Below are 19,687 nucleotides of genomic sequence, written 5' to 3'. Positions count from 1 at the left end.
AAAATTTCTTTTTAAGGAATTCATTGCGACTTACCCTCTAAGATATATATGCCCGTGGACCAAATGTGGCCTGACCCTTCAAACCTAATTTTGTAAAAATAAACTAAGCGGCACATTTACTTTCCAGTTACATCTGATCGTAAAAAAGTATGGGGTGAAAGAGCCATGGTCGACTCAACGTTATCATCAGAATGTTATTTATTATATTGTTTATTCATTTCCTTCTTTTAGAAGCAATTTGGCTACTAACACATTTTTTTTTTTTATTTCTTGTTACCGCAAAACAGTTTTTGGCAAAGTGGAGGAAAATATTTTATTGCATTATTAGCCAAGTATGGGAACATGAATTTTCCGAATTTCATTTCTATAACTGTTGGTATAAAGATAACACAGTAGAGTCTCGATATTCGAAGTGAACGGGACCGAGTCCACCTCGGATTATAAAAAAAAAACAATAGAAATCACCTTTTTTCGGAGGGAGGGGGCTTCAAATCACGTATTCATAATTACTCCTTACTCTCACCTAGTTTGTTTTTAATTTAACCACTTGTTCAGTGGTTCTCAAACTTTTTCCACCTACGACTCCCTTGGTCTTACCATTGTTTATTCCAGAATAGTCTAGAGAAGAATCTCTTCAAAACCTGAATAGGCACAATTCACTACACCAGAGTTTTCATGGCCCGCGAGATATTTCTGGCTCACCGAGCTCTGTGATAACATGTGTGTAGTTTTGTCCAGCGGGCCTGGTAAAAACATCAAATGTGACCGCGATGTGTCAGCGATTATGACTCCTGCACTTCACCAACTGCTCTCGACACCCTGACAGAGGTACGTGACGCTCCTAGAAGCCACGATGCACACTTCGAGAACCACTTGTTTCATAATTCTCATTTAACGCTGTAAATTCTCTTTAAAAGGGCCTGAAGAAAATTCTGGCGAGTGGGGGTAGACCAATCCTAGGGATAAGAACCCCCTCAAAACTGCAATCACTCGCATTCGTTGGAAGAACTAATCAAACGAAATACATAAAGTGCTTTGAGAAGGAAATTTGAAAAATTCCAGCCTCGGATTATCCGGAACCTCGAACGTTCAGGGTTCGAATTGTCGAGACTCTACTGTGCATGTTTTCTGCGAAAGAAAAAAAAATTGTTTTTTCCAACGGTTTTTTTCACCGACTTTAGTCCGCTAGGGATATGGGTAATGTTCACGATCCACACTAAACGTGGCTATAACTATCTGCAAAATAATGAATATTATGGCTCACGGTGAGTCTTTATACGAGTATATGTTCATACACTTTATACTTAGTACAACCACATTATCCATACACTTTATACTCGTATGTCTATAATATCCCACTAGTCAGGCATAAACATATATGTATTAAGACATCTTATGAGCCGATAGAAATAAACAAGTTAACAATCGATAAAGTATATGGATTTTTTTTTAATACATGTGCTCAAAATATTACTCCAATTTGATTCTGGGTCGAAAAACTGAAGTCCTTTACTTCTTCTGAATATATGGTGAGAAATGTCGAATTTATTACACATTTTTTTTTTTTTTTTGAAATTGTAATAATGGTGGGTGTATGCCTGAAATTATGACAACTTTTTGGAACATCTGTCCCTACGCCAGAGCTATAAAAATGGAAAATAGAACAAATTATAAGTAAATGAGACGAAAAAATCAGAACAGTTAAAATAATTAAACTAACATAAAATATTTTTTGTAATAAAATATTGTTTATAATTGACAAGAATAATTTAGGTTTTATATTACAGTAAAACTTGTCTAAATTGGACACTCATAGTTCCATCAAAATATATCCAAATTAAAGAATTTTCAAAAGATATAGAGGTATAGTATTGTGAACATTCTGTATTATGGGATCTTAGCTGGTTCCATTCATAACCGTCCAATGCAAGGAGGTGTCCATGTTGACAGGTTTTACTGTGCATCGAAAAATTATTGTGTAAGTTATATAAATGTAGTACTGCGTGTTTTCAGTATATAAAATGTATGATATTTTTTTACTCACATGCAATGACTTTCCTGAAAAACTCAGCAAGTCTCTCTCTGCCTCTAGGGCCAGTCAAAATAGCGAAGCATATATCACTGAAGCGAAAGTCCATAGCTCTCGCAAGAGTAGTATACAGGATTGGAAGCTGATGGCCAAAGAGAAAAGTGTTAATGAAACCGTCACAAAGTATCTCAGAACGAAAATAATGATGTTTTGACAATATTGGATGTGAATATTCAATTTTTTTTTTCAAAATTAGTTTCATTAATCTTCTATGTTTGCTAGATGTGATGGTCAAATTTCTGAAACATTGGGGATTGGAATATCAGACGTCGTGAGGACGTAGTTAATAGGATTAAGCAAAAGTACGTATTAGGAACTTTGTTATAATAACTATTTATAACGTAACGTGATCAGCAACTAGTAACAATTTACTTACCGGAACGCTTGTTTCAACCATGTTGTTGACGGTCGTCACCTTTGACAAGACGAGTCTGATAAAGCTGCAGAATAATAGAAATGTATAATGGTAAATGAAATTGTTACTCATTTATTTATTTCTTTATTGGTTATTCGACCTCGTCAACATTCAAGTAATTGTTTACAATATTATATTCGTATGCTATTCATGGTTATAAATTTGGGAATAGTTCAAAAATTTGTAAAAATTGAAGGAATTATTATAATTGAATGCAGTTTGCGAAAAGTTATTCTCAAAAAAAGTGGGATTTTATTTCTATACAAAAATAATTTAGTTCAAATTTTCGCCGACACAGAGCGCTGCAAGAAAGCATATCAGAAGTGATTGGACCTGAACTTTAATCTCTTCTGCGTCCGAAATGTTCGTAAAGCTTCAGCCGGCGATTCTTCCCTGAAGTGAAACAACTTCACCAACACCGCTTTAATCCACCAACGAAAACCTTATATAAGCGTCAGCAACTGGAAGATTCGAAAATGAGCTGTTAATTGTACACCCTGCATTTTACAGGACTCTGATTTGCATATTTCCAGTAATTTGCTTTCGTTCAGTGTCCTCTATCGACAAAAACCTGAACAAACTGTATGTGCAACAAAAAAAAAAATCCTTCGTGGGAACAACTTTTTCGCACAAACCCCATTCAAATATACTCATTCATTCAAATTTTTTATGAAATTTTAAACTATTTACGAATTTATGGGACCTCCTGTATATACAAGTGAGCTACTGTTAAATTTTAATAGTTTTTTATAAGGTTCAAACTTGAAATTTTATTGATTAATTTTTTTCCAATTTTTTCAAGTTTAATTATTTATTGCTTAGTGGATGGTTTTTTTTTAAAGACTTCTCCCTGGTATCTTCCGTTATCATTTAAACCCAGCTTGACGCGATAATTAGATAATTTTCTATCACGAGGTTAATTATATTTAATAATTTTTCTTTTATCATACATATATATAAAACTGGTGATCAAGCACGAAGCGAAATGAATAGCGCATGCTTTGTCTATTAACACATGATTACAACTTAATAACAAAAAATTGCTAAAGATACCTTGGTCTTCCGACTAATCGGGCACCATTACCAACGTTGCCAACGGTATATCCGATACTACCGCCTCCAATACCGCCATAATTGTCATAATTATTTACCACTGCTAATCCATCAACTGCGTAGCCACCACCGTAACCACCACCATAGCCATAGCCACCGGCGCCGCCATAGAATCCTACTTGAGCTGGAAAAGAAATATGACATATATGACTTTTGTTTAAAGGCACACATGTGTTGCCAGAAACATAATTCAATACAATAAATAAGTTTCATATCTCTCTTTCACTTATATTTTGCTAGATTAAATCTCTTGTTTTTTTTCAAGTCCTTTATATATATTTCTATCCCTACTCAATAATGGTGCTAATCAACAGCAAAATGTTAAAACTAAAATATAACTGAAACAGTATTTTCTGTCTCTCTCTTCAATTCTTCTTCTTATTTTAAATAGCGATAAACTTTCAAAATGTAAGGGATCTGTATTTTGCATTTTAAAAGTTCGTGATTCATTTGAATTTTACAATTTAAATGACGGCCATAAAATATGATGAATTGAAATATCATTGGCATTTTAAATGCATGATTGAACAGAAAAAAATACCGGTACCTCCATAAAGGTCCCCCATAAACTTTACATATCAAGAATCCCTCTTTAGATAAGATGAAATCTGTTGAAAGAACCATGCGTGTTTAAAACTGGTGTGCAAAAGGGTTCATTTCCTTGTATTCGAGGTTTTTGCCATCTTATTGTACGGCACCTAAACATGCAATAATCCCCCAACATTCGTGGTGGATATTTTGAGAACGTACTTGTGTGAACATCACATCACGCGCATGTCTCCAAGTTTCCCGCAGCTTGATAAAACTCATTTTCCACGAGATATTATTACTTTTTTCATGTTTTGCTTGAAAACTAACAGTTATGGTTTTACAATTTTTTATGATTCTATTCTAAAAACTATGGTTCTTTAGATTTTTTTTATCTACTCCGAATGAAAATCATTTTTCTGTGAAAGCCTTTTCGAGTCACGCAATATAGTTTTGAGTTTCGAGCAATAGAAACAAAAATATAAAAATGATATTGAATAATTGAAATAAAAGAAGAATCTAATCTTGATTATTTTTCAGTGATTGAATCGAATAATTCGATAAACCAGAAGAAAGAAACCCAATTCCAGAAGATGAAATGAAATAGAATTAATTCGAATGCATTGATGACCCTCTGTACATCTAACCGGGCATTATTATTTGAAAAATATCTAATTCCACTAAAACTTTTTTCGGAAACTAACAATATCATGTGTGCCATGGTTTGCAGAGAGTTTGTATTTAAAAATTTTGGCGAATGGTTCTCACATATGGAAATTCTCTCTCAAAATTATCAGCAAAATTAAGGAAATTATTTCATTATATTTCATTATTTCATTGTTTCATTATTCATTATATTTCATTGTTTCATTATTCATTATATTTCATTGTTTCATTATTCATTATATTTCATTGTTTCATTATTCATTATATTTCATTGTTTCATTATTCATTATATTTCATTGTTTCATTATTCATTATATTTCATTGTTTCATTATTCATTATATTTCATTGTTTCATTATTCATTATATTTCATTGTTTCATTATTCATTATATTTCATTATGTCATTGTTTCATTATTCATTATATTTCATTATGTCATTGTTTCATTATATTTCATTATTCATTATATTTCATTATGTCATTGTTTCATTATATTTCATTATTCATTATATTTCATTATTTCATTTCAATCATATAGTGATATCACCATAATATTTTAATCGGACGAATTAAAAAATTAAAACTTCGATAAACAGTCCCAGTCTAAAATGTCAGTTTCCAAAATTTATGCCTCTCTTCATTGTATTGTTCTTAAAGAGAAGTTTATCCCATTACATTTGAATGAAGATTCACCGAGATATATCTGATTGAATTCTTGATTTTTTCCCTACTTCTCGGGTCTTTCCGAAATTTTAAAACGTTTTGAGACTGTTATTTCAATACCTAAAAGATGAAAAAAAAATAAAGGATTTAAATCATGTTGTTGAATTTTCACACCAATTTATGGGCAAAACTTAGCATCTTTTGATAGCGAGTCATACAGATATTAAATTTTTGTATTTCTCTCAACTACGTATTATTTCACGGTAATGAAAAGTTGAACTTCTCTGTTTTTACCGATGATTTTCCACATTTTATTTGTATTCTAGAATCAACGATAGAAGTTTAAATACTTAAGCCGATCCTTGTGAAACATCCTTCACGATAAAAATTTCAAATTTTCGATAATTAATATTACTAATGATGTTTTTTACCCGTATTCGATGAATATTTCATTTGATATACTGCATTATTATTCCTGATTATCTGATAAATTGCATTACTTCTAATTGTTATTATTCCATTATTATTCCTACTTATTGTTATTCCATTATTATTCATAATTATTATTATTCCTACTTACTGTAATCTATTGTTATTACTATCTGATCTACTATTATCCATAATTATCTGATATATTCGATTGTAATTACTAGTTATTTTTTCTTTATTATTATTATTCCTTTGTATATCCTCCCTCTTAAAAATGTGGTATTGCTATGAGATACTATACATACAATTTAGTGTAATAGTTGAAATAAAAATACCCCTATTCCTATGGCCAACTTTTTTTTCAGATATTGCAAGAAGTTTATGATGGTTGGCTTCAATATTTTTATTTAAATTTTCGTACCAATATTTTCTTTTCCTTGACATGCAGGATTTCCAACAACAATTCTGTATATTTGCAAGATTTTATGTGAAAGCATATACGACATTTTTTTTTGTTTATATCCAACTGTTTACTGACATATATTTGCGTGAATAATATGAAAATAAGCTGTTAGGAGAGTTTATTAATTTTTTTTTCATGTTTTTTAAACTTATTTGTATATTTTGCATTTTCAACTGTACCTGGACGGCGTTCGTTGACTCCTCTGAAACCTGTGTCGAGTGGTGCAGTATCTAAGATCTTCGCAGATGGACTTGGCTGAATGTTGACTGTTCCAACTGGCCTGAAACCTATTCCGATTGGTATTCCATTTGTTGCAGGAATGATACCACCATAATCAGCAGTGAGTCGAGGTCCTCCTGGATATATCTTGAGGCTAGCGTCTGCTCCAGTCCAGTAAGCTGCATCTAGCCCAGTTCCGAGATTTTTATCGAGATCTGATGTTATGTCTACATCAACACCAGCTCCAGGGCCTGCACCTACGTCAAAGTCTTCCCTAATATCTGTATCGACTCCGTCATCGTTTCCAAGAGCATCATCAACTCCGTCATCGTTTCCAAGAGCATCATCAACTCCAAGATGTGCTCCAATTCCATCACTATTATCTGGGGGGAATCCATCTTTTCCAAGAGGTGTTTCAAACCTTTCACCATTTCCATGTTCTGCTTTATCTTTTAGATCTACATCAATATCAGCCTGAAAAACTGGACTTGCTCCAGTTTCGGATTCTGCATGATATCCATCAGTGTTTTCTGAACTTGCTTCACCTACACGCTTAGCATACCCATCCTTTAACCCAGCGAAATATCCATTCCGTAGGCTAGGCAGAGAATCGTCAATATATGTTACACGAGGGAAAACATAACTATCAAGACCTCTTGGTCCTCGAGTATCAACAAGAAATCGCGGTCCGGTATCACGAGGCCCATTCCAACTATCAAGACTTCTTGGTCCTCGAGTATCAACAATAAATCGCGTTCCGGTATTACGAGGCCCATTCCAACCCAAACTAACAGGATATATTCCTAGAGTACCTCCATAAGGTACTCCTCTAGTTCCACCAGGAGCTTTTGAGTTAGAAGTAGCAGGGCTTTTTCCTTTTGTATTACCTTTTTTGTGATTATTTGCGTTCTTATCAGTACTTTTATTGCCCTTTCCCTTACTTCCGTCCTCATCAGCATTTTTATCTCCTTTTCCATTATTTGCTTTCTTATCAGCATCTTTATCTTCTTTTCCCTTGTTTGCGTCCTTAGCATCTTTATCACCCTTTCCATTATTTGCGTCCTTTTCAGCATTTTTATTACCTTTTCCATTATTTGCGTCCTTATCAACATCTTTATTTCTAGTATTACCACGATCTTTTCCAGAATCCTCTTCCCCGCTCAGATCTTTTCCAAGCTTAGTATTCTTATCCGGATTCTTTCCACTTTTCGAAGGATCACTTTTTCCGAGCTTTGCAGCAAAGTCAAGATTAGCATCAAGTCCATTGGGTTTATCAGTATTCCCTGTCTCGGGTGGAGCATTCTTACCCGCATCAAAACCAGGATTTTTTGGATACCCTTCATTGCCACCTGCAGGACTGATAAAATTCTTATTTGGAGCATTGCTAAGAAACGCATCTGGTCCACCTGGTGGGTTATTACTCCCCAAATCTGACAAGCTTTTAAGTAAATCCTCCATATCCAAATCGTCGTCGTTTGTGACACCTGAATGATGAAAAATCCATTACGAATAAATCAATGCTTCTTATCATTTTAAAATAAACTCATGAACCGTTTCTGTGAAAATATTCAATGTTTGTTATTTTTAGTTGTTTTATTTTCTCTCTCTCTCCTATTTTAGGATTGTTAGAGTGCGCTGGACCCGTACTTTGTATGCAAAAGTAGTCGCAATAGTATTAGTGAAAAAAGATATTATCAATCTCGACGAGAGCATTGGCAAAAGTGCAAAATACTTTTGACTGGATTTTCCTTCAGAGGTGAAAATTTACTAGTCAAAACAATTTTAAAAACAGAAATAGATTGAAAAGAAACCAACAGCCTGCGCGCGCGTGATCAAAAATCATTATATACATAGTAGAAAAGGAAACGTTAAAAATTGAAACCATTTAAATTGCGTATGTTCATATATTTGAATTAGGCCTATTTCCGAATTTCATATTTCTTTTACAATGAAGTTCATCCAAGTTACAAGGACAAGTAACCAAAACCCTGTTGATCACTCCTTTTTCTAAATTCACGTTAAATCCGGGTTAGTGGCTTTCTTTTTCAAATGATATTGCCGCTTTTTTTCATACACAACGTCGAATTCACCAAAAATCAGCGATAATATTTAATGAAAAAATTACATACAATTGCGTACACTTAATGTACGCGTGTTTGGCCATTTTGCTATTACTTTCAGAAAAATTTACAAAAAAATCACAATATACTCTTCAACATGAATGACCTCTATCGATACTACACGTAGGCAAAGTGCGGCAGCTTTGGTAAATTTGAACCCTCAAACACCACGTTTACGTCCAAAAATTGCGGTCGTTTCCGCTTGTGCGCGTTCAAAATTTCTTTATCGTATTGTTCATTTTCAACAAAATTCAAAGGAATTTCCTTCAACAATTTCTTCACTTGTTACTTTAAATAGTAATTAAAATTTTAATGATTAATTTTATCAGTGAAAAATATTTTAAAGGTAATTTTAAGTCATCATATTCCATATTGTATATGTTGGTACATTCTTAGATAAATCTTTCACTGACCTTTTTCTATTCAGGGTGTCCTATAAGTCCTAATGCGGCCTCTATCTCATCGACCGTCCGTGGTACAGGTATGATTCCAATTTAAAAAGTGCTCAAAATATGTTCAGAAATCACTCTATATAAGTTTCGAGAGTGGAAAACAGCGCCATAAAATAAAAAAATCTTAATTTTTATACGGTCCCCCGTTCTCTGAGTTCGTGTTAGAAAGTTGTTGTCCTGCCTCTCCTGAGGCCACCAAAAAGAATTATGTTTCTAAGTGCAATATTTGTGATATTTGAATTCACAAGCCGAAGAAAAGTCGTAAAAAAACAGTATAAACTAACAGACTACTCCTTTCCCTCATTTATGCTGTTCTTCCCCACTTTTCTCCGATTTTTGAATTCAAATATCTCAGCACATATTTCACTCAACAACATTTTTATTGGAGGTCAAATGACAAGGGGGACCGTATAAAAATTTTGATTTTTTTTATTCTATGATACACTATATTTTTAGTCCCGAAATTTGTCCACAGTAATTTCTGAACACATTTTTTCAGCATGTTTTTTTAAATTAGAACCATACCTCTACGACAAACGGCTGATGAGATAAAGGCCGCATCAGGACTTACAGGATTCCCTGTATATTTCTTTCATATGGGAAAAAACTGTATATGCTTATCAGAGACTTCAAACGATAGCATTTACCACAATGAAATAAATCACTGTTTCCAAAGACGCGAATACTTACCAAACAAGTACGTGTTTGTTTGTTATTTTTATCAATCATTCAAACAAATTCATCGTAAGATCATGTAATATGATATAAAAGATGCCGTACATAAAATGATTTAGATTCTACGCTCAAGAGAATTGAAGAAAAATAATAACTAAAAACCGAAAAGATCGCTATAATTGAAATTGTGTCTTGAGATAGAACAAATTATCATATTAAAAGAAAATGCAACATAAAATTTTTCTAAATCCACCGGTCTGTGAATAGTGTATCTGGAATCAAACATCACAGAACAATTTACTAAGTAATATCATGCATTAAAAATTGTAGAATTCAAGATTCTCTGGGAGACCATTAAACTTCCGATAGAAATCAACTCAAAAAATAGATTTTTCATTGTTATTTTGTGGGAAGAAATTTGTTGAATTTGTTCCTACATATTATGGACGAATTTTGAGCGTCAGTTTTGAAACGTGAGTACCGAACGGAAAGACTCAATTTAATGAATGTGTGAAAGCGTCTCTTAACTTAATGATAAAAACACGTCAAGGACACCCATATACAGTACACAAATTATCGAAATTATAATGCATTTTTACCAATTGTTCTGAATGTTTCCTCTATGGAAATAATTTCCCTACACACTGGTTATTTCAAATTTTAGAATTCTTTCTTACGAGCCTACAACTGTTCACCATCAATGGCCTCGTGCAACACCACCTATAGAACAAGGCCTCCGCACGAAGGTTGTGACGTCAGTGAAGAAGGTCATTTCTCCTATTGCCATTGGATATACTGCAAAAAAAAAGGTAAAGACATCGCATGAGTCAGCCTTCTATATCCAATTGCAATAGGTGAAATGGCCTTCTTCAGTGAAGTCACGAGCTTCTTGCGGAGGCATTGCTCTATAAGTGGTGTTGCCTCATGCCGGTACAAGGAAGTGATATATTTTCTATGTCTCTGCACAACAATTTTTCATTCACCAATACTAACAAAAATTGATACTTTAACTTCTCTTCACGTACAGGCTTTGGCAACAAATTTGGATGATCTCTGTATCGGTTTAAAACTGATTTGGTTCACGGATAGCGTGCGGAGCCTTTATCTTGAAAAGAAAAGAGCATTCAGAGAGTATAAAAGTGGACGAGGTGACCTATCATTGTTTACTGATAAAAGAAGACTGTTGAAGAAAGCGATAAGGGATAGTAAAAAGGAAGTTGAATCTAGGTTGGCAGATAACATTGGTTCTGACCCAAAATCATTTTTTCGATACGTCAATAATGGATGTAAGGGGACAGTTGGCCCGCTCTCGATAGGAGGATCTAGGGTAGAGAGCAATGTAGGCATGTGTAGCGCTTTCAATGACTTTTTCGCGTCAGTTTTTAATGGAGATAATGATATTCGATATACGGATGTTGCATGGGGTAATAAAACCCTCAACGATATTCAAGTAGAAGACGCGGAGGTCCTAAATCTTCTAAGAAATGTATGTGCAAGCAAAGCACCAGGACCAGATGATATCTATCCCAGGGTCCTCAGGGAATGTGCTAATGAATTATTGAGGCCAGTCGCACACATATACAGGAGTAGTGTTGCTGAGGGTATCGTCCCAAGAGATTGTAAACTTGCTAACGTTGTTCCGATATTTAAGAAGGGTAGTAGAGAAGCGGTGTCAAATTATCGTCCAGTGAGTTTGACGAGCTCCCTCTCGAAAAGTTTGGAAATTATCATCAAAAGGCAGTTTGTGAAGTGGATAGACGAGAATAATGTATTGTCGGCATAGGTTCAGGAAGGGAAAGTCATGTGTAACTAACCACCTTTGCTTCTATGATCACGTGACTAAGGCTTTGGGTAAGAGCAAAAATGTCGACGTTGTTTACCTTGATTTCCAGAAGGCATTCAATCGGGTCCAACATGGCAAACTCTTGAAGCGTTTACACGAGATTGGAATTGGGGGCAACTTGCTGAATTAGATAGAATCGTGGTTAAGAGATAGGTCGCAACGAGTTATGGTGAACGGGGAATTCTCTGGTTGGACAGACGTCACAAGTGGAGTTCCTCAGGGAAGTGTCCTTGGCCCCATACTTTTTTCACTTTTTATAGATAAACTCGATCAGGGTATCGATGGGATTACTAGCAAATTCGCAGATGATGTGAAGCTAATGGGGGTAATCGGGAATGAAAGCGATAGGGAGTTGCTCCAGACCAACTTAAACAGGATTGCAGCATGGGCAAATGAATGGAGCATGACGTTTAGCGTTGATAAGTGCATGGTCACTCATTTTGGTTCGAACAACCCACGGTTCTCTCACGAGTTGAATGGTGTCACTACCCCGAATGCAACTAGGGTCACCGATTTGGGAATTCTCATTGACGAGCGGCTAAGGTTTTCTGAACATTGTTCAGCGGTGGTCAAGAAAGCGAATAGAATGCTTGGTCTCATTTTCAAAAAGGTCTCTTCGCGTTCTCCTAAAGTCATTCTTCCGCTTTTTCGAGGCTTAGTTCGTCCTGGACTGGAGTATGGTGTAAGGTTTTGGAGACCATACCTACAGAGGGACATAGACTTGGTTGAAGGGGTGCAGAGAAGAGCTACGCGTGTCCTTATTGGCACACAGGGCTTGAGTTATGAAGAGAGGCTTCATTTTTTGAATATGTTTACATTGGATGAACGCAGGTGTCGAGGAGATATGATTGAAGTGTTCAAAATTTTCAATGGGATGGATAGGATGGACCATGAACTTTTAGTACATCGCCAATCGACTGCTTTTACAAGGGGACACCAGTATCGATTGGTGAGGGACAATGCAAGGCTATGGTGTCGCAGGGAATTTTTCTCTAATAGGGTTGTTAATAAATGGAATAGCTTACCCCCGGAGGTAGTAAATTGTAACACAATTGACACGTTTAAAAAGAAATACGATAAACATGTTGGGGTAAATCGAGAAGCTATCCATTCTTAGAATACGACAACCATAATTATTCTTTATAGGCGTTGTATAATATTTTATCATGTGTATATATTGTTTATAATTTGTGTTAATTGCATTTTTAATTGGGTTGCTGTTTTTTTGAAATATATGACAACCATATTTTTATGGGCATCTTTTTATCAGCCACTTCGTTGGGCATTTTGCCTGTTGTGGCGTTGTATTTGAATTTGATTTCCTTGTTCGCAAGTTACAAAAAAAGAAGAAGGGGGAAAAATAAATAGAAGGAAAAAAGAGTGCAGTATAAATTTATCTTCCACTCTCACCCCCCACTACAAGTTCTCTAAAAATATAAACATACATTATATATATATGGGGGGGGGGAATCACTTAACAAGAATACAGAAAGATAGAAAAAAGAAACAACTTCCGTTCATAGGGTTAGAATGAAGTTAAGCGATGATAAGTACAGAGCTTAAAAAAAGTCGGGGAGAGATGGAATGAATTTCTCTTCCATTTGCGTTTAGACGAGATATCTCGTCCGTGGCCATCAAGGGGTTACATAGTTAAATGATACTACAGTAATATTACTGATAATGTACATGTGTAGATGATGTTCATTGTTTTCACTTTGAAGAAGCACTCACAGTATCTACTTAAGTTTTGCATACACAAAGTACAGGGTCAGCCAAGCAACACAAATATTCTAGTTGGGGTGACATAAAATTCTAAAAAAAATATTTTCACAAAAGTGACTTCATTTTGAAAACAATAAAAAAATATGAAAAACATCAAACATAAAAAAATGAATAAGAAATTTTGATATCAGTTCAGACGAACTCAAATTGTCTATACGCTCGAATTTGAGTTTGAGGTGTTTATTAATCGGAAAAGTCTATCTGAAACCGGGTACGATGCGAATGAGTCCACAATGTCTATACATTTACTTGAATTTCGATACTTGATTTAGTTTACTCTATACAGGCTGCCCCAAATTTACTTTGCACAACAGATATCTCTGCAAACGTTGATTTTAGAAACATATTTTCAATTGCAAAAAGTTTTCAAATGACGTGCAGTAACGTAAAATCTCGAAATTTGTTTCAGGGTCATATTCATAAAAAAAAGAAATCAACTTTTTATATGGCCTCAGTTCTGATTACTGAGATATGGATCCCGCTCTGAAAAGTCATTTGCAAAAAAACAATACATAATAATCAATACATCTGATTATAAAAATGAGACTTACAGTTGTAACACAACTTAGGTTTTAATATTCAACTACGGAACATTATTAGTTTAACGTACATATTAGCAACGCAACGCCAGTGCACGTACAGGCAAGTGAGAAGTTAAAAGTAAGTAGCGATCATAGCTCGCTACTTATATACAGTGAAGGTTGAATGACGTCACTCCTTGGCTTCATCTGCATGATGCCGCCATAATATGTTTCTAAAGTCAACGGTTGTGGATATATTCGCTGTGCAAACAATTTGGGACAGCCTATACACCCAACTGTGCAACGAAGAACCTACGCAAACAAATCTGTGAGCACCGTCATTCCCACCCATTTATATACAAATTGTATGGGTCACTTTCTTATAGACATTCGTTGTCAATTACTCTAGTGTCATCAGTCGCCCGTCGTCTTCCCAAATGTTCATGTCAGTGCTGTGTCAGTCGGTGAGAAATCGATCAGAAACTCTCAGACAGAGGTCATATTGAACTTGAGCGCCCGAAGGAATCTTCCCATCAATTACTCATAGTATGTGTGCTTATCGGTGTAATGAATGATGTACATAACGACACGGCACAATGATTAGCCGCGGTATAATAGTCAAGCAGCTTGTGCATTAGACGTGTTAGCGGGAGTAGCAGCTTGTTACACGCAAAGACCATGCATATACTAATCGTAATATTACTGTAGTGTCATTCACTCAAATTTTGAATCAGATAAAATCGGCTTGTGTCCCTTTGTCGAGAGAGATATCAGCATGAACTTAACTATTTATGACTCCTTTTACGCATAGGATTCTCGCGGAAAGAAAAGAGACTCAAAGCAATAAAGCGTTGCATGGAATCGTAAAAAAGAAATCCGAAAGGTTTAATTCATTTTTATTTCTTAAGTTTGAGTTTAGATCCCGGAGGGAAGTAAACTTGTGTAGAAGCGAGTCTTTCGGAAATTATATCGTTTTAAAGCGGTAAATCTTTTTTTATTACCGGTGGGAGGGATCATCGAAATATACAATGGAACAAAAATAAACTTACCGGTAGTGCATCCAAACAGAGTCAAGGACAAAATACTGGCCAAAGTAAACAGCTTCATTTTAGCTGCAAATAACATGGAAATGTTAAGATTGATTGAAAAAAATAAATAAATACGAAAAAGAAACTTTATTACATTTAACTTAAAACAAACAATAAACAAATTAATATTACAAGAGTGCATATAAGTAGTTTGGGTCGTAGATTCAAGACTAAAGCGAAAAATACACAAAATTACAGTTGAATGTTACACGTATGTATGATGTATACGTATATTGGAGAATCATTGTTGGAATCGGCATTCATTTCGTAGTGCTTTCTAGTGGAGTTCGCAGCAAATAACTCATACAAATCTCACTTCTTTCATTTGTTTCTTGAACAGACGTACCTTAAAAAGTACTTTTCGAATAATTCGTACTGAAAACCAAACAAATTCTATGATTTAATACCTTATTTCAATAAGATAATGCATTACACAAAAGTTGTAAATCTCAAATATTGTTTCTCTTTCTTTGTCTATTCCATTGAAAAAGTAAGAAGATAGCTTATGTATGCATATTCTACATTAGCGAAAGCACTACAAACTTAGGAATGTTTTATTAAAAGCATGAGTATCGTGTCGTTTTATCCGCTTAATGTGGTTTCGTGTTTTTACCTTTATGGTTTATGCTTTTAGCGTTATTTTAAATCTTGCAAAAACAAATAAATTTGACATAAGATGTTAGATTTTCTCTTCCTCATATGAATTAAATCATGTATGTGTGATAGCAAATGTGCTAAATTATTGTGCCTAATCCACTGACCATTTTGATAAGATTGATAAATTTCCCTGTAATTATACATTATACCCTAGAGTCGTTGGTAAACATGATAAATCGTACTAAATTCATCACATTTGCCGAATATTATGAATAATTGTCATTTCGTACTGGTGAGTATGATAAATCTGTCCCATTGCTATGATAGTATTTATTATTTAGATGACCGTACTTTTGACCGGATATGATGAACTCTGAATTAGCGAATTTTCTTCGTACATCCCCGAAATAACTCATATAAGTAACTCGTGTTTGGCGAATTTGGAAATCATACCCCGATATAACAAACCTACATTTTACGAATTTTACAATCACACTACGATATAACGAATTCACATCTAACAAATTTCAAGATCGTACCCCGATATAATGAATCCTATTTAACAAATTATGCGATTTAATGGAAATTTTTACAAGTTCCCATTTAACAGACTCGCACGGGGACAGGATTCAGAAAAAAATCGTTACGTTATGGAATACATTAAATAGGAGTTCTACAACCTATAGGAGAAACCAATAGGAGTATGCAACCTATGCAGACTGATATGGCAATGTTTTCATATTCATCTAATTTGCCAATTATACTAGGGTATTATGCATAATCATCGGTAAAAGCGATAAACTTCAGGTATTTATCAAATTCACCCTGTACGCTTGAGTATAATTACCGGTAAATGTGATCATTTTATTTAGTATTTATCAAATTTACCTACGGAGGGGGGGGGGGCCTTGGACATTAGGTGCAATCACCGATAAAAGTGACAAATTTTTCAAACTTACCGAGACGATTCGTGATTACGCATAATAACCTGTTTATAATATTCATCGTAACTATATACATTTTGTATATAGTGCATTCGGGTAATATGGAAAACCACTTTTATTTTTTCGATTGTGTCAATTTGAAACATGGTAGAGAAACCGGAAACCTGTATTTCTATAATATATGGTTGTTTGGCTTTGCACTGATAAGTGTATTATATTTAAAAATTAATATTATAACTAATGTAATTAAAATAAATACTAATTCAAATTTATCAAAAACAAGATTTGACATGAAAAATGATCCATGACAATGAAACATGAAAATTTCATCGCTTGTTTTTGTAGTTATGATACGGTGGTGTCATAGTCTGTTTACAAAGATCACAAATGCAATCTTTCCAAAACAGTTAAGGTGAGCCAAAGAAAACAGGACACACATTATTTCTCTCTCTAGACCTCTCTTCCCTCTTCTATCTTACTAAGCTTTCCATCTTAGAGAGATATTCTAGCCGCGAACTTGGATAATACTTATAGTATTCTATAGACTCGATACACCATCTGTGAAAAAATGGAGATCCATCTAATAGGAAAGAATCGCTAGCTAAAAATGAGCACAGCACAATGAAATGCGGCACTTGTGATGTGCTTAGTTTCAAATTATTGGATATATTTTCCAATAATTAATAAACACTTTTGAAAACTTGCCTGAGTTCATTTATGAAAGTTGAGAAACAAATATTCTCCTACGGCAACCGTGATAATGGTGACGATCGAGCGACACTGACCGTGTGGCATCATGGGTACATTTGGAAGTTCCTTATCACTGTTCCACTTAGAGACCACACCTGATGGCAAAGAAAACCTGGTATTCCATATTACCCGAATAATGTATACGTTATGCATTTTTCATATTTCATGTTTAAAGAGACGAGGATATACTTATGTCATTTATGAAACTCATTCAGACCCTGCGCGGTTGCGAAGACTTTTCCTGATCCTTCTGATATTATTTATTCTATTAATTAAGAGGTATATTCGAGACTTTGATGATTTACATGGACAAACGATGTTTTAAAATAGATTTCAGAGCAAAGTCGAGTTTAAAACGATGTAAACGAAATGAATGTTACTTGCCAGAATAGGTCTTGTTGAAATGGTTGTCTCTGCTCCAAGTAGTATATCGGTGTATATCTTGAAGTAAAAGAATCAGCTTTAAAACCTAAATATATTGGACTTTTTTCCCCCTTAAAAAAATTAAATCAAGTTTTCCATTCAAAAAATAGAACTGAAAGAAAAAAACTCGATCTTTTCTCTTATATTTTATAGCTGTAATTTTTCCTCAACGTGACACTATATTTCTTCTCAAACCAACAAAACCTTCCAGTATTTTATGTCTTAGTACAATTTATCGGCATTTGTACAGCTTAATATCTTTATCGAATGAGAGATCGGCGTTTCAGATATTGTGTGTGCGCAGCTTTTTTTTTTTATATTTTATTTCATTCCTTCCGAGCTAAGGAAAATATGATATACCTCATGTAAGAAGATGGTCATTCCATCGGGCAAGATATCACAATAAAATCCTTCTCTGTAGCAGCGTTTTTTGCCATAACAGTGTGATGGTGGTTATGATCGTTTTCCTGAAAATCAAAATATAGAAGTGACGGAAAGTGCGCCATTTTTTTTATAACGTGTTTTTATGTGTGATCGAATATTTCGAGATTTTGAATGTTATAGATAAAAGTACATAATAAGAAAGAAAGGTTGAATGCACTGAAATATTTTTGGCACGTCATTAATTTTACAATTTAACGTACGTACCAACGCTGATACATTATTCACATACTTTTCTGTGTATATCCATTTCCATTCAATTAAAATTGATCTTATCAACTCTAATATATTCAAGCTTTCTATTTTTTCCACATTTTTCTATAAATTCCATATTCGAAACGCAGCTACGTAATGTTTAATATTTAGGGTAGGTGATAATGTTCATAAAGACTTCGTTCTCGTCACTTCATCAAGAAATTATTACTCTGTTCAACTTTTCTTTTAATATAATACTTCTCTTCTAAAGTGAGAATCTTATTTTCTTTAGGGAACATTTTCCCTTTTGCTGAATTTACAAAAGAAGGAAAAAAAAACGGAATACGTGTGCTTTACAACGCGTAGCATATAGGAATGGCAGAAGACTATTTAAATACTATATTTCTTGATCAACATTCAGGAGATTTACCTACATTTGAATTTTGGAAATGTTCCGTTGTGAAAGAAAATTAGTAGGAATGTTACCTTTTCATTAAAATTTGAGCTTATTAAGTATGAAAAATCAAAAATTTCTACCTCACCCGTTGATTCCAGAACGGTTCACCCAGCCAAGAAAGCTACCCTTACTACTCTCTCGTGAGCAACATAAGAAACATGATCATTTTAAAGCGGAACCTCCCATAACAGACGCACTCGTAACCGGACAATTCTACTAACGGACACTTTTTTTTTAATTTACGTCGATGGGACCCAATGTATATTACTATCTATTAAAACGGACACTCCTCCCTAACGGACAAAAATTTAAGTCCCATGTGTGATCGTTATTGAGAGGTTTTACCAAAAACTACCGAAGTGAACGAACAGGGTATTTTATTTATTGTGTTGTTCCCTTTTTGGTAGAAACGACAAACTTTACATTTTAATTTTTACCAAAAATATTTTCAATCAGATAAACCTTGTGGTATTATCCGTGAGAGCTCATCCTAAAGATTCAGAAACCGTTGAAAAATTAATTTCGAGGGAAAAAAAGATGCGTGTGGAAAAGTTCCCTTTTGAAAATAAGCTCCTCAAGAGAGAGCTTCATTATGCTCACTGCTAATTATTTCCTTTAGAAAACATCACATGTTATAAGCTTAGAGCTACTAATTCTGATGTAAAAAATATTAAAACATATTTCCTTTCTGTGTTGTTGAAAGAGGAAGCTTTTTCATTTGTACGTCCATTCACATTATAATTATTATACTATACAGAGTGTTTCATTAGGGATGTCCAAAATTAATAAAAATTTCTATGGTTGATTCTGAATTT

The 19,687-nt window shown here is 34.2% G+C and overlaps 1 protein-coding gene across 1 annotated transcript; it reads right to left on the bottom strand.

The window, feature by feature from the left end:
* Positions 1-1,431: 1,431 nt before the first annotated feature.
* On the bottom strand, positions 1,432-17,903 carry LOC149083402 (uncharacterized). The gene is made up of 7 exons (XM_089236684.1): positions 17,741-17,903; positions 15,027-15,089; positions 6,545-8,068; positions 3,558-3,741; positions 2,466-2,529; positions 2,045-2,171; positions 1,432-1,643 (listed from the first exon to the last, which is right to left on the bottom strand). The coding sequence occupies exons 2-7, from the start codon at positions 15,082-15,084 to the stop codon at positions 1,633-1,635; spliced, it is 1,968 nt and encodes a 655-aa protein (XP_089092810.1). The 5' UTR covers positions 15,085-15,089; positions 17,741-17,903; the 3' UTR covers positions 1,432-1,632.
* Between the last annotated feature and the right edge of the window lie 1,784 nt (positions 17,904-19,687).

The sequence above is a fragment of the Pholcus phalangioides genome, unplaced genomic scaffold (genome assembly GCF_987345545.1).
Source record: "Pholcus phalangioides strain wild (caught in Gottingen) unplaced genomic scaffold, Ppha-v1.0 ptg000009l_1, whole genome shotgun sequence".
Lineage (NCBI taxonomy): Eukaryota > Metazoa > Arthropoda > Arachnida > Araneae > Pholcidae > Pholcus > Pholcus phalangioides.
The sequence above is the reverse complement of the archived record's forward strand: the minus strand, read 5'-3'. Positions and strand labels throughout refer to the sequence as shown.